The sequence below is a fragment of the Bos taurus genome, chromosome 19, assembly GCF_002263795.3.
Source record: "Bos taurus isolate L1 Dominette 01449 registration number 42190680 breed Hereford chromosome 19, ARS-UCD2.0, whole genome shotgun sequence".
NCBI lineage: Eukaryota > Metazoa > Chordata > Mammalia > Artiodactyla > Bovidae > Bos > Bos taurus.
Genome location: NC_037346.1, coordinates 20,934,345 through 20,946,502, shown reverse-complemented (window position 1 = coordinate 20,946,502; position 12,158 = coordinate 20,934,345). Strand labels below are relative to the sequence as shown.

At 40.5% G+C, this 12,158-nt stretch overlaps 1 protein-coding gene across 7 annotated transcripts in view; it reads left to right on the top strand.

Annotated features, from left to right (window-relative positions):
* SSH2 (slingshot protein phosphatase 2) overlaps nucleotides 1-12,158 on the top strand; it is a 246,661-nt gene that overhangs the window by 177,615 nt on the left and 56,888 nt on the right. For all 7 annotated transcript variants that reach the window (XM_002695677.7, XM_015458587.3, XM_005220145.5 and 4 more), the window contains one exon: nucleotides 8,034-8,137. In XM_002695677.7, the coding sequence (XP_002695723.3) occupies nucleotides 8,034-8,137 (104 nt within the window). The remainder of the gene's footprint in view (nucleotides 1-8,033; nucleotides 8,138-12,158) is intronic.

Sequence of the window (12,158 nt, the reverse complement as noted above, 5' to 3'; positions counted from 1 at the left end):
TTTGGGGGCGGGAATGCTCACTATGAGTCCAGGAGCAGTGGCTGCCTGGAGGAGCTGGAGAGAGTGGCTGCTCTTCTTCACGTACCCAGAGATTAAAATGATTTTATGTGTGTGCTGGTTTTATAAAATGTGCTAAATTAGGCCCACCTACTACCAGCTGGAGCCATGACCTGGACCCTCTCTGAGGGCGCTCCAACTCTGACCTGTCATTATTTGGTAGTACTTCAAAAATCCAAACCGACAGCTAAAACACTTTAGATCCCTGGAATCCAGGAGGTCAAGTGTATATGTGAGCAGACAGCATCTAGAAAGACACACCTTTGGTCTGGGAGAAGACTGCAGAGGAACCCAGGGCTAGGCAGGCAGCCACTGCTTTTCACATGTCGATTTGTTTGCCCTCCTGCCTAGGCTTCATGGTCTTCCTTTATTTATTTATTTTTTTTAAGCAATGTTTGATATCCAACAACCATACTAAAGGAAAAAGAAACTACATGAAAGTGTTTGCCTCATGGGAGTATGTCTAAATCATGGGAGTATGTCTAAATATTTCCCTATTAAGACCTAAACTTTTGTCTTCAAGATACCATGAAAAATCGAGCCAGTATATCACACCAGGCTTTGCAGTGAAATCCTGCCTTTGTTCTCGTTAGATAAACTGACCAGATGTGTTTTTAGCTGCTGGTTGCTTCAGATGATTAGGTCATCAAATGTGTCCTATTTTGGTAACCTCTGCTGCTGCTGCTAAGTCGCTTCAGTCGTGTCCGACTCTGTGCGACCCCATAGACGGCAGGCCACCAGGCTCCCTCATCCCTGGGATTCTCCAGGCAAGAACACTGGAGTGGGTTACCATTTCCTTCTCCAGTGCACGAAAGTGAAAAATGAAAGTGAAGTCGCTCAGTCGTGTTCGACTCTTAGCGACCCCATGGACTGCAGCCCACTAGGTTCCTCCGTCCATGGGATTTTCCAGGCAAGAGTACTGGAGTGGGGTGCCATTGCCTTCTCCGTTTGGTAACCTCTAACTTAGGATAAAGGGTTATGGTGCTGCCCTGGGTTTCAGATGACTTGGACCTTCATCTGAGCTCCACTGCTACCTAACTGTGTGACTTTGGGCAAGCTGTTGGATTCTCTGAACTTCAGTTGATGTATCAGATTCTCTGTTGCAAGCTCAGAAATGAATATTAACTATCTTCAGCAAAATTTTTCTTAGAAGGGTGTCAGAGCTTACCTAATGGATGGGAGGCCAGAAGACCAAACCTAGGAAACAGGCAGGAGCCAAGGACATTCAAGGAAAAGCCAGAGTAGGCACAGACTAGTCTCTGCCTTGCCACTCTCCCCGTGGTGAATGTGACCATCCCCCACTTTCCTTACTCACTTGGGTTGCCTGCCTGAGATTCAGGAGGCAGTTTGCAGCTGGCCAGGCCTAATCCACATGCCAGCGTACTGCAAGGCCCCTTGCAGCTCCAGAGTTGGAAGGTCACCATGACTAGGTACATTGAGGGAGATTCCCCAAGAGGTGACTAGGGTGACAGGCAGGAGAGCTCTCTATTACTGCTTGTCAGCCAGAAACCACAAATGGCAACCCAGACGTACCCCCGTCTCTAGAAATGGGAAGGTTGAATTGTATGGCCGGTGGTAAAATAGTTGATCCTAGATTGTGTTTCTGTCTGGACGTTTCTGAGATGCACATGTTTGAGGCAAGAATGAAATAGTTACAAGATCTTATCAGTAAATGAACATTCAAACTGATAAAGGAATATCCGGTAGGGGGGGGGTCTCCTCTAATTTATGATCTGTAGGAAAAGGACCAGGAAGATTAGTCCTGATGGAATTTGTTCCTCAGCCTTGAACAAAGAGACCTTTTTTCCTTCTTCGTAAGTTGTAGAAAAGTAGGAAAGATGGGTAAATAGCTGCATCTGAAGGTACTTGTGCTGGGCATTGTGCAACAGAGTTTTAATGGAAGACTAGCTAGGACTAAAATAGCCTGGTGGTTGTAGTTAGTGAATAAGAACTGGAGCCATAAGCTTTTCTCCCCTTTGCCAGTGATTGGTTTGCTAATGTACCCCAGCCTCTGCTTATCTGCTGATGGAGAAAAAAATCCTGCTGCTGCATTCACAGGCATGTGTCTGGGAGTTTATATGCGCCGGGTGGGGAGAAAGTTCCAGGTATCCATTGCCATTCCAACATTGTCACTGGAACTTACCACCTGTATGTTGGGGATTGGGTTGGGGATCGTTTAATTACAGAGAATAGTGCATACAATGTTTGGGTTTGGATTTTCTCTCATTGTAATTTCAGTTTCTTTAGGATTACAGAATCAAACTTTTCTCATTACCTGGAAGTTTACTATTGACTTTTGTAGCCATGTTTCATCCATCAAGCAACAATGACTTTCCCTTCCTGTTTTTTGAATTTAGCCAGACTTTTTCAGTAGGTGCTAGTATTCATAGCTCTGTAGTCGTTTGGCCTCTGGTCTGATATTTGAAACTTTGATTATGAAGTTACCTTCTCTGTGATGTGGTCACATTGACTGGGGACATGAATTCTTTTCCACCTAATGGGATTGACATGGCTGCCCTAGTACCTTGAATCTGAAAATCAAACACCTAAATAAGCAGAGAAAAGTTAATCAGGAAAGGGAGAGTGTTATGAGAACGAAATGTATTTGATAGTTTTCTCATAAATGAGTATTCTTCAAGATAAAAATATGAAACAGTTCAGGAAAATTATGTGTATTTGAATTTCACATAAATGCCAACAGCTTACCTGTGCAGTTATATTTTGTGCTTTCAGTATTACACAATAATTTACCTATGAGTTTTGGCTTCAGGCAGAAATGCCAAGCAAACTCAAGAACTTGGCATTAGAAACATTATAAACATGAAAATCCACTTTCTTCATTTTAATGTTAAAGTGAAAGCATTACACCCACTGTATGAAACTTGATTTCCCATAGTAAATTATTCATTTCATCTTGTGTGTTACATGTAAAAAAGAATAATGTCTGTCAGACTCACATGTAGCAGTTTGCAGGTGTGTTGCTTTATTTTGCTTTATTTTGACCAGCCTTCCTGCTGGTCATGGTTGACCACCACATTCTTCAAAAATTTATTCTAATCTCAAAACAGTTAAGTGTTTTCTTCCCTTAGTTGACCTTCTCTACACTTTGCCGGAGTAGAAACTGCCAGTTCACAAATTTCATGCTTTGGAAAGTGCTTTTGATTGGGAGGGATTGGCACAGAGTGCTTCCCCGAATTATTTAAAGCAGAGGATTCGTTTCTCTGTTTTTGAGACTAAAAATGCTACCATCATGCCCAGTTCTTTTCTCTACTATGCAGCCCATCTGGATTCATCTCTCAGCCAGATGTTCTTCATTCCCCTCAGTAAAGTCTTTCTGTTCATGGCCTTGGTCAGGGAACAAAAAGGGAATGCACAGAGCTGAGATCTGAATGAATTTCTGTCCTTTGCTTTCACTTCTGTATCTGCTTTTAAAATCTGTTCTGTTGAAAAGCTCTGTAGGGAAGACATCGCGTTTCATCTTCTATAAACTATATCATAAAACTAGAACAGCATAGTAAAGACTGATTCAGAGCATGAATTTTCAAATCAAATCTTGGGTTGAATCCTGGCTCAGAGGATTGCTAGCCAGCTGTATGATCTTGGGCAGATAATTTACCATTTCTGAGCCCCTCAGTCTCTTATGTGTAAATTGAGGGTAAAAAATAGTACCCAAGTAACCTTGTTGTGAAGGTTAAATGAAATATTGTGAAGTGCTTAGCTCAGTGCCTCGCATACAGTTGGCATCTACTCAAATTAGCTATTAGTAGCTCAGTTCATCTGTCAAACAAGGGATGATTTTCCATTTGATGAGCAGGTGATCTTAGGCAGGACACGAGTAGATGTTCTTCAGTTGTATCCCTGATAAAGACTGGAGAACTTCACTGTCACTGTGTTAGAAAGATGATCCTTGTCATTCTCTCATCAAGCAGCTAGTTACTCTCCATCTTTGGATTCAGAGCGTGTTCTTTATCTTGTATTTTCCTTAATATAGGAGTTAAGTCCTCTGGGGTTTGTGTTTAACTTGGGCATCTGTAATCATATGTAGATGGCTCCAGAGAATTTACTGGAGGAATCCTCTTCCTAGGCCAGACTCTAGAGAGCTGGTCAGTTCAGAAAACGTAAAAAAGTTTTCACCTACTCTTCTCAATTTTAGAAACCAACTCTGCTGATTGAATCTTCAGCCAGCTGCTTCAGAAAGATGAATATTTACATAAATGAGTCTCTTGTTATCCTAGCAAGATATACTCAGCCTTTACGTACACTGAAGTACATGTGATTAAATTTACATATTAGTTTCTTCATATGCAAATAAGGCATTTAATTTTCAAGTTGAAATCGATCGTCCTAAGCTCTGGTGGTTTCGAATTTTTTTTTTCACTTCTGTGCCACCATGCTGCCATCCCATCTTTGATAGCATTTATAGAACTTTGACTTTTTCTCAGTGATGAGAAGGATTTTTTGTAATTAGCCACACTTTCATTCCTGGTCCCTTGTGACCAACACTTTTGTCCCCTTTATGCCACTTTTGTGATCACTGGGGAGTCAAAATTTGAGACCACAGAATAAAGACAGTTGATCATACTGTCCAGAGTGCATCTGCCATGACTCTCTGGGGGCCTACGTTGCCCCTACTAGGGCAGCTCCCAGCCCAGCTGGGTCTGCTGTGCGTTTTGTTGTATCAGAAAAGTTTATTGAGATTTGTATAAAAGACTCAAATAGAATGGCATCTTTTCCCTTATACCAATCGTGACTTTGACTCCTGGTTTTTCTTTTATAATCAGGAATTTTCCAGGTAGCTTTGAGTTAAGCACTGACTCTGGTCCTCCACCCCAGCTCCCCACTTGTGAAAGCACTGCATACATTTTGAAGAAGGCACTTAGATATATTTTAAAGCATATGCAACAAATGTATCTAAGAGCAGTATTCCAGAGCTCTAAAAACCAGGAAGTTGGTGTGTTTGTCAAAGAGAAAGTACCTTTGTCTCACAAAAGGAATGACTGAAATAAGCTCTCAACAAGTATACTTCTTTAGTGTCAGATGTAGAGACCACTTTGTGTACTGGAAACCAAAATGCCCCCAGCTGTAACTTGCCTGCTGATAGGTAGACTGGTTACCTTTATTTTTATAAAATATTTTCATTTGTAAAGCAGACAGTTGCTGTGTTGGCAGAAGTGTGAATGTCATTTCCTGTCTGTGGTGTACCCCACTCATCCTGTCACTTAGACATTGTGTTTTAGGTTGTTCCCGTAATGTGAGTGAAACAGAGTGACCCGCAGCAGGGTGACATGTGCACACCACGAATGTAACAAGAGACAAAACTTGTGCAACAGACCACAAGAGTGCAATGCTTTATTTAAAGATGAAAACAAAACAAAGGCAGCCCCTCCCAGCCAGCATGCAGAATTTTAAAGTGGCGTCTGTAGAGTCTTTGTTTTTAGAAGACAAATTTGAATCTGTTTGGCAAGTTACCTCAGAGGTTTATCAGCTTCACACCACATGATTCAAAGATAAAATGAAGTCAAGAACTGACATTATAAAGATGATTTAATTTCATGTGCCAATTAGTTTCTTGTCAAACATTTGTATTTTACAGTCCAGTAATACGCCACATATTTTTAATTCTATAATTTTCTTAACCTGTGAGATTACAGAATTTCTATTTTATTGTCCTAAATTACAATTCCTGTTGCAGTGATGGGTCAGAAAAAACTATGTGTGGGTGGGGAGGAGGGGGAGAACCCTGGAATGAATTCATTTATTCATCAGATATCTATCGAGTACCTGATACGTGCTTGGCACTGTTTCCAGTGTTGAAGATACAGTGCTGAGCAAAATAAAAGTCTTGCTCTTCATAGAGTTTATATTCTATTATAGGGAGCTGACCACAATCAAATGTATAAATGAATACATATAATTTTAGTTTATGATAAATATCCTGAAAGAAAACAAAAGAGAACAACAGGATAGAGTATGCTGGAATGGGGGGAGGTGATGATATGGAGCTGTGACGTAGAGGGTGACAGGCCAGGAGAATAGCGTCCCAAGTAGAAAACAAAAAGCACAAAGGCCCCCAGAAGGGCCTGAAGTACAAAACAGAAGGAAAACTAGTGCATCCAGATCATAGTAAAGAAAAAGGGCGATGGTATAAGACCAGGGAAGTAACTCCTTATCAGCTGTCACAGGGCCTAGAAGTCCCAGCTAAGGACTTTGGGTTTTATTTATACATACAAAGGGAAGCTGTTGGAGGGTTTTAAGCAGGGAGGTGATATTATATGATATATATCTATATATTTTATTTTTAAAGCACTCTGGTTGCTCTTTGGTAAGTGGATCGTGGTGGTACAGAAATAGTTGCAGACAGACCAGTTTAGAGGCTTTTTGCTGATATAATGTCTGGGGTTAGTTTCACTTCAGGGTCAGGACGAAGAGGCAGAGGTATAGAAGAAACAAGACTGCCATGAATGGGAACTGGAATGTATGAGAACATAGGGGCTCATATATTATTACCTGTACTTTTGAATCGATTTGAAATTTTCTGTAATAAAACCCTTAAAAGAAAACATTTCAAACAGCAGTCTAAGTGAAAAACAGTGGTGCCCTGGACCGTTGTCAGGGTGGTGATGGAGATATATGGACAAATTCAAGTCTCATAGGTCTTGCTGATGGGTTAGATATATATTGTCAGACACAGAGAAGCCAAGAATAACTGTTATATGTTTGTCCTAAACAACTTGGGTGGATGTGGGCAGGGAATTCAAGAGATTAGTTTTGGCAGTATAAATTTGAAATGCCAATTAGATTTCCAAGCAGAAATGTCGAACAGGCAGAGCAGTGTAATTTACAATACATTAACTAACCCTGACTGGAGTACTCAAAGACAGTCTTGGAATCCTTCATTATGTGTTTCTAAACTTTACCATTAATGGTTTATAAGTTCTATCCTTTTTGAATTCTGTAGATAACATTGTTGATATGAAATAATGCGGATACAATTTTGGTTTTTTTGTGGATATCCACTAGTAATTGTGCTTTGAATAGCCTCTAAGCGGTAATTCTCTGTCTCTGTTGAGCTATCATTCACGTGAAGGATCATATCACTACCCAAGGCACACTCTGTGAGGTGAACATACTTCCTGTGCACTGTGCCTTTTTAACGCCATGGAAATGCAAGTTTATGAAAGTAAAATTCTGAGTAACACTTTACTGCTATATGTGTGTATTTTAAATATAAATCTTTTTTTGCAAACTTATATCTATTGTTAGTAGCTAAGTATTATAACACATTTCACATCTGATTAAAACAATGTTGAAACACCATTATTGACAACCATAGATCTATGAGTTGTTAAACTAATATCTATTAAGGGCGCCAGTCCAAGAAGCTTCTTATTCTTACTGACTTCTCACAAGAAGCTCAATTCGTTTATGAATCTCTCTTTTATAGATAGAGAAACTTAGGCCCCCTAAACTCACTCAGGTAAGAAGTAGCAGAGTTAGGATTCAAACCCAGGCAGTCTGGTTCCAGACCCTTTACCCTTGTTTCTAGAACCTACCCACTTAACTGCTACTATGTAATGTACGCAGAATAGTGTGAATTTTGTTCCAGAAGAATTGTCTGTAGTAGACAAGACTGTGAGTAACCAGAGTTTCTCTTTTTTCCTTTTTTTAAATTGAAGCAGAGTTGATCTACAATGTCATATTAGTTTCTGGTGTACAACAAAGTGATTCATACATATGTATACATGTTCTTTTCCATTGCGGTTTGTTACAGGATATTGAATATAGTTCCCTGGGCCAGACAGTAGTACCTTGTTGTTTATCAGAGTCTCTTGATTTTATTTTTACTTCGTCCCATGAGGTTGGAACTTTAGAAGAGGAAAGAGAAAATAATCCCAAAGTCAGTCTTTATCTTACTCTTCAGTTTTTCTTCCTTAAAGTACTTACTTACTTATTTATTTGTACTTTTTTCCCTGCAGCATCAGCGAGAGCTTTCTAACTGTCAAAGGTGCTGCCCTTTTTCTACCCCGGGGAAATGGCTCATCCACACCAAGAGTCAGCCACAGACGCAACAAGCATGCAGGTAAAGCTCCACATATGCCACTCCTTTTCTTGGTTTCTTTGCCTTTTGTTTTGTCTTAGAAGACTGATTACCTCCATTGTCATTTCTCCAGCAGTTCTGTAATAGTGAAAGAAAGCATTGTACTATGCTGTAATCACTTTTCTTTCATGCTCATAGACCATTTTTCTGGCACGTAGCAGAATACCTTATACATGAAGTAGATGTTCAATAAATTTTTGTTGGAAAAATAATAAGGTACAAAAAAGACGTTAAGGACGTATTAATGTGATTTCTCGAGTAAGGTTTTGGTAATCAGCTAAAAGATGTTCAGATGTTTCCTCAAATCCTATGCAGTATCAACTGACCAAAGATAGTATTTGTTTTGGTCTGCTGTCTAGGGAGTCACAAGATTAATATGGTATATTACTAACTTAAAGTAAATTCAGTGTCACTATTGTGATAACAAAAGTTATTATATCACATATTTAAATATCAGAGTCTATGTCTTGATTGTTAAAAAGACTGAAAATGTAATTCAGAAGACATAGAGAAACAGGCAGTCATCAAATAAATGTTCACTTAGGTATGGGTATAATGCTCTGATTTTGAAATAACCTGCTAATATTCTTCACCTAATAACAATATGAGGCTTTTTCCCCCACACCTCCAAACAGTTCTCAGACGCTAACTGGGTATCCGGCAATTCAACTCATTTTTGACACTGTCTACCTGGAGGTAGTGTCAGATTCCACAGGTTAAGGGCTCTATTGTATAAGGCCGCCCCTCCCTATCCCACATTTCAGATGCCAGTCATCAGTCCAACTTGTCATAGATTGAATATTCCAGTGACCCCTTCCTTGGGATTGTGTAATTTGCTAGAGCAGCTCATAGAACTCAGAGAAACATTTTACTTGCTGGATGGCTGGCTTATTATAAAAGGACATAACTCAGAACAGCCAGATGGAAGAGATGTGTAAGGCAAGATATTTGGGAAGGGGCAGTGGGCTTCTATACCCTCTGAGTGTACACACTCCCCAGTCGTCACTTGTTCCTCAATATAGCAGCACTCTGAAACCTGCCCTCTTGAGTTTTTGTGCTGGCTTCACTACACTGACATCATTAAATTATTGGCTATTGGTAATCCATTCAACTTTCAGCCCCTCTTCCCTCCCCAGGTAAGGAAATTCCAACCCTCTGATCACATAGTTGTTTCCCCTGGCCACCGGCCCCCATCCCGAGGTACTCTGCTAGAGTGTCAGGTCATTAATATAACAGAAGACATCTTCCTGGCTCCCATCATTTAAGAAATTACAACAATATTACAAACTCTGTGCCACGAACTGGACAGAGATGAAATATATTTCTTATTATAAATCACAATATCATACCCACTAACAGTAGAAGATGCATTTATATTTCCATATGTTAGACTTCTCTAAGGGCTTCCCTGGTGGCTCAGTCGGTAAAGCGTTGTCTGCAATGCTGGAGACCCGGGTTCAATCCCTGGGTTGGGAAGATCCCCTGGAGAAGGAAATGGCAACCCACTCCAGTACTCTTGCCTGGGAAAATCCCATGGACAGAGGAGCCTGGTAGGCTACAGTCCATGGGGTCGCAAAGAGTCGGACACGACTGAGTGACTTGACTTTACTTTTACTTTTTAGACTTCTCTAGAGTTAGGTGCATCTGTGGTGATGAGGTTAAGAAAGAATTGAAGAAAGTTTGTCTCAGGAGAGAGGTCTCCAGGTATAGGATATTCATAGTTTAGGAAGATAACCAGCCTTATGCCTCTCTTCTAAATAGCAAGTCTAATTTGTATCATTTTGGGGGGAAAATAAAAGTTGGTTGTCCTCAGGACAACAGAGAAACCTCAATCAGTGCTACACAGAATGTTTGCTTATTGTCCAAAATAGGCCATTTGGATGACGTATTACCTCGAGGAGTGGAGGAAATTAGAATTAGTAAGAAAAGAACAAAGAAGACTGTAAACCTTGAGTGTGTAGGTCAAAGGTGAAAACCAGAAATCCTGGGTCCCATTGAGCCAGTAGTTGAGTTTAGCTCCAGTCCAGATAATCTCAGCTATTTTAGTGGCTGCCCTACTTCTTGTTTGGGGCTTCATCTAGTTCAAAGCGTAGCAGCTCAGAATTATAATCCAGCTCATTGGACAGTATTATCCTCCTACCATAACCCCAGCCATGGAAAATTTTTAAAAGAGGCACGCAAAAAAACTCCCCCAAAACTTGAATGCACAGAGGAAGTAGACCCAGTTGAGCTTTGTGTTCCTGTTTGCTGTGGATATTTATCACTTACAGTAAAAAGAAGATGAAATATTGGCTTAAATCCAGCTTGTCTGACTAAGATGTTAGTTAAATTGCTCTGTGGCATGTAATGGTAAGTGGGGTCAGGGGCTTTTAAAGCTCCTGGCCCTGGTTGGTCTTTTTCTTTGGTCAGACTTCCACACTCAGCTGCCACCCAGGTTTCTACTTGACCTCGTCCACTGAGCTTTCTCTATACCAAAAAGAAAAGCAGATTTAACACAAACTGAATGGACTTTACTTGTGATTCAGACCAGAACAGATGAGGCAGTGTGAGTATAAATGCAGCTCATAGAGCCAGACCTTCGCATGAGCTGGAAGTTCCCTTAGCCAAGTCTACAGTAACTGAAAAGATGATTGCAGAACTGAGAGCAGATCAAGGGCTTCCTCTGTCTCATGGTACTTTCTTCTGCATGTTTCTCGAACCAGTTAGAATTTTATCTGGTCTTCATTAAAAATGTCCAAGTACTTTTTTATAATCAAAAGGCAATATCATAAATGAGTGTCTGCTAACATTTTAAAGAGAAACAGCCAAAAGTCTATAAAATCAAACAAGTCTAAAACGTCACTACCAGCAGTGAAATATATGAAAACAAAATGTAGAAAAGGGATATTAATGGTTCGAGTGTGTTGCCTCTGTTAGTCTCTGTGAAGGACGGTTTCCTAGTAGGAAGCACCCACTTTGTTCATGGCAGTGCTTTTCATCACTGACAAACCTGAGCTTCTACATGCCCCACTCGCAGAAGAAGCCCCTTTGTAGGGGTAGGGCTCCCTAACTTTGTTGAACCTTCTGAGAAGCCAGCTAGATCTTTGGGCCAGTAGTAGTTGGAGTGGGGATTTACCGCTACTCTTTGCCCAGAAGGGCTTCCCAGGTGGCTCAAGTGGTAAAGGACCCACCTGCCATTTCAGGAGAGGCAGAAGACGCAGGTTCGATCTGTGGGTCGGGAAGATCCCTTGGAGGAGGAAATGAGAACTCACTCCAGTATTCTTGCCTAGGAAACCCCATGGACAGAGGAGCCTGGCAGGCTACAGTAGTCCCTGGGGTTGCAAGAGTCAGACATGACTTAGTAACTGATCATTTGCCCAGAAACGTTTTTCTCTTCTGGAAGTTCTCCATCCTGAAAATTCTTTCCTCAGGTTATTTGTCTTCATAGAACAAAAGGAAAACTTAGTTTTTAAAAAGCCTGAGCTGCTTACCTCAATTGTAGCTAGTAATTGTAGGCATTCTTCACTGTTTATACCTAACACTTTGACTCCCCATTCTCATTCTTTTCTTTTTTTAACAGCTTTATTGAGACATAAATACTATATTATTCACCCAATTTACCCATTTAAAGTGTACATTCAGGGATTTTTTTTCAGTGTATTCACAGAGTTACACAGCCATCACCACAATCTAATTTTAGAACATTCTCGTCCCCCCAAAAAGCAACCCAGTACCCATTAGCAGTCCCTCCCTATGTCCCCCCACGCTCTCTCCTATCCCTGAACAACCACTAATCTGCATCCTGTCTCTCTAGATTTGCCTATTAGGGGTGTTCCTTATAAGGGGAACCATAAAAAAAAAATAAGGGGAACCATATAAACAATCTTTTGAAACAGGCACCTTTCACTTGAGACATGGCCCCTTTCAAGACTCATCTATGTGATAGTATGTATCTTTTTATGATAGAATAGTATCATAGTGTATGGATATATACCACATTTATCCATCTATCAGTTGATAGACA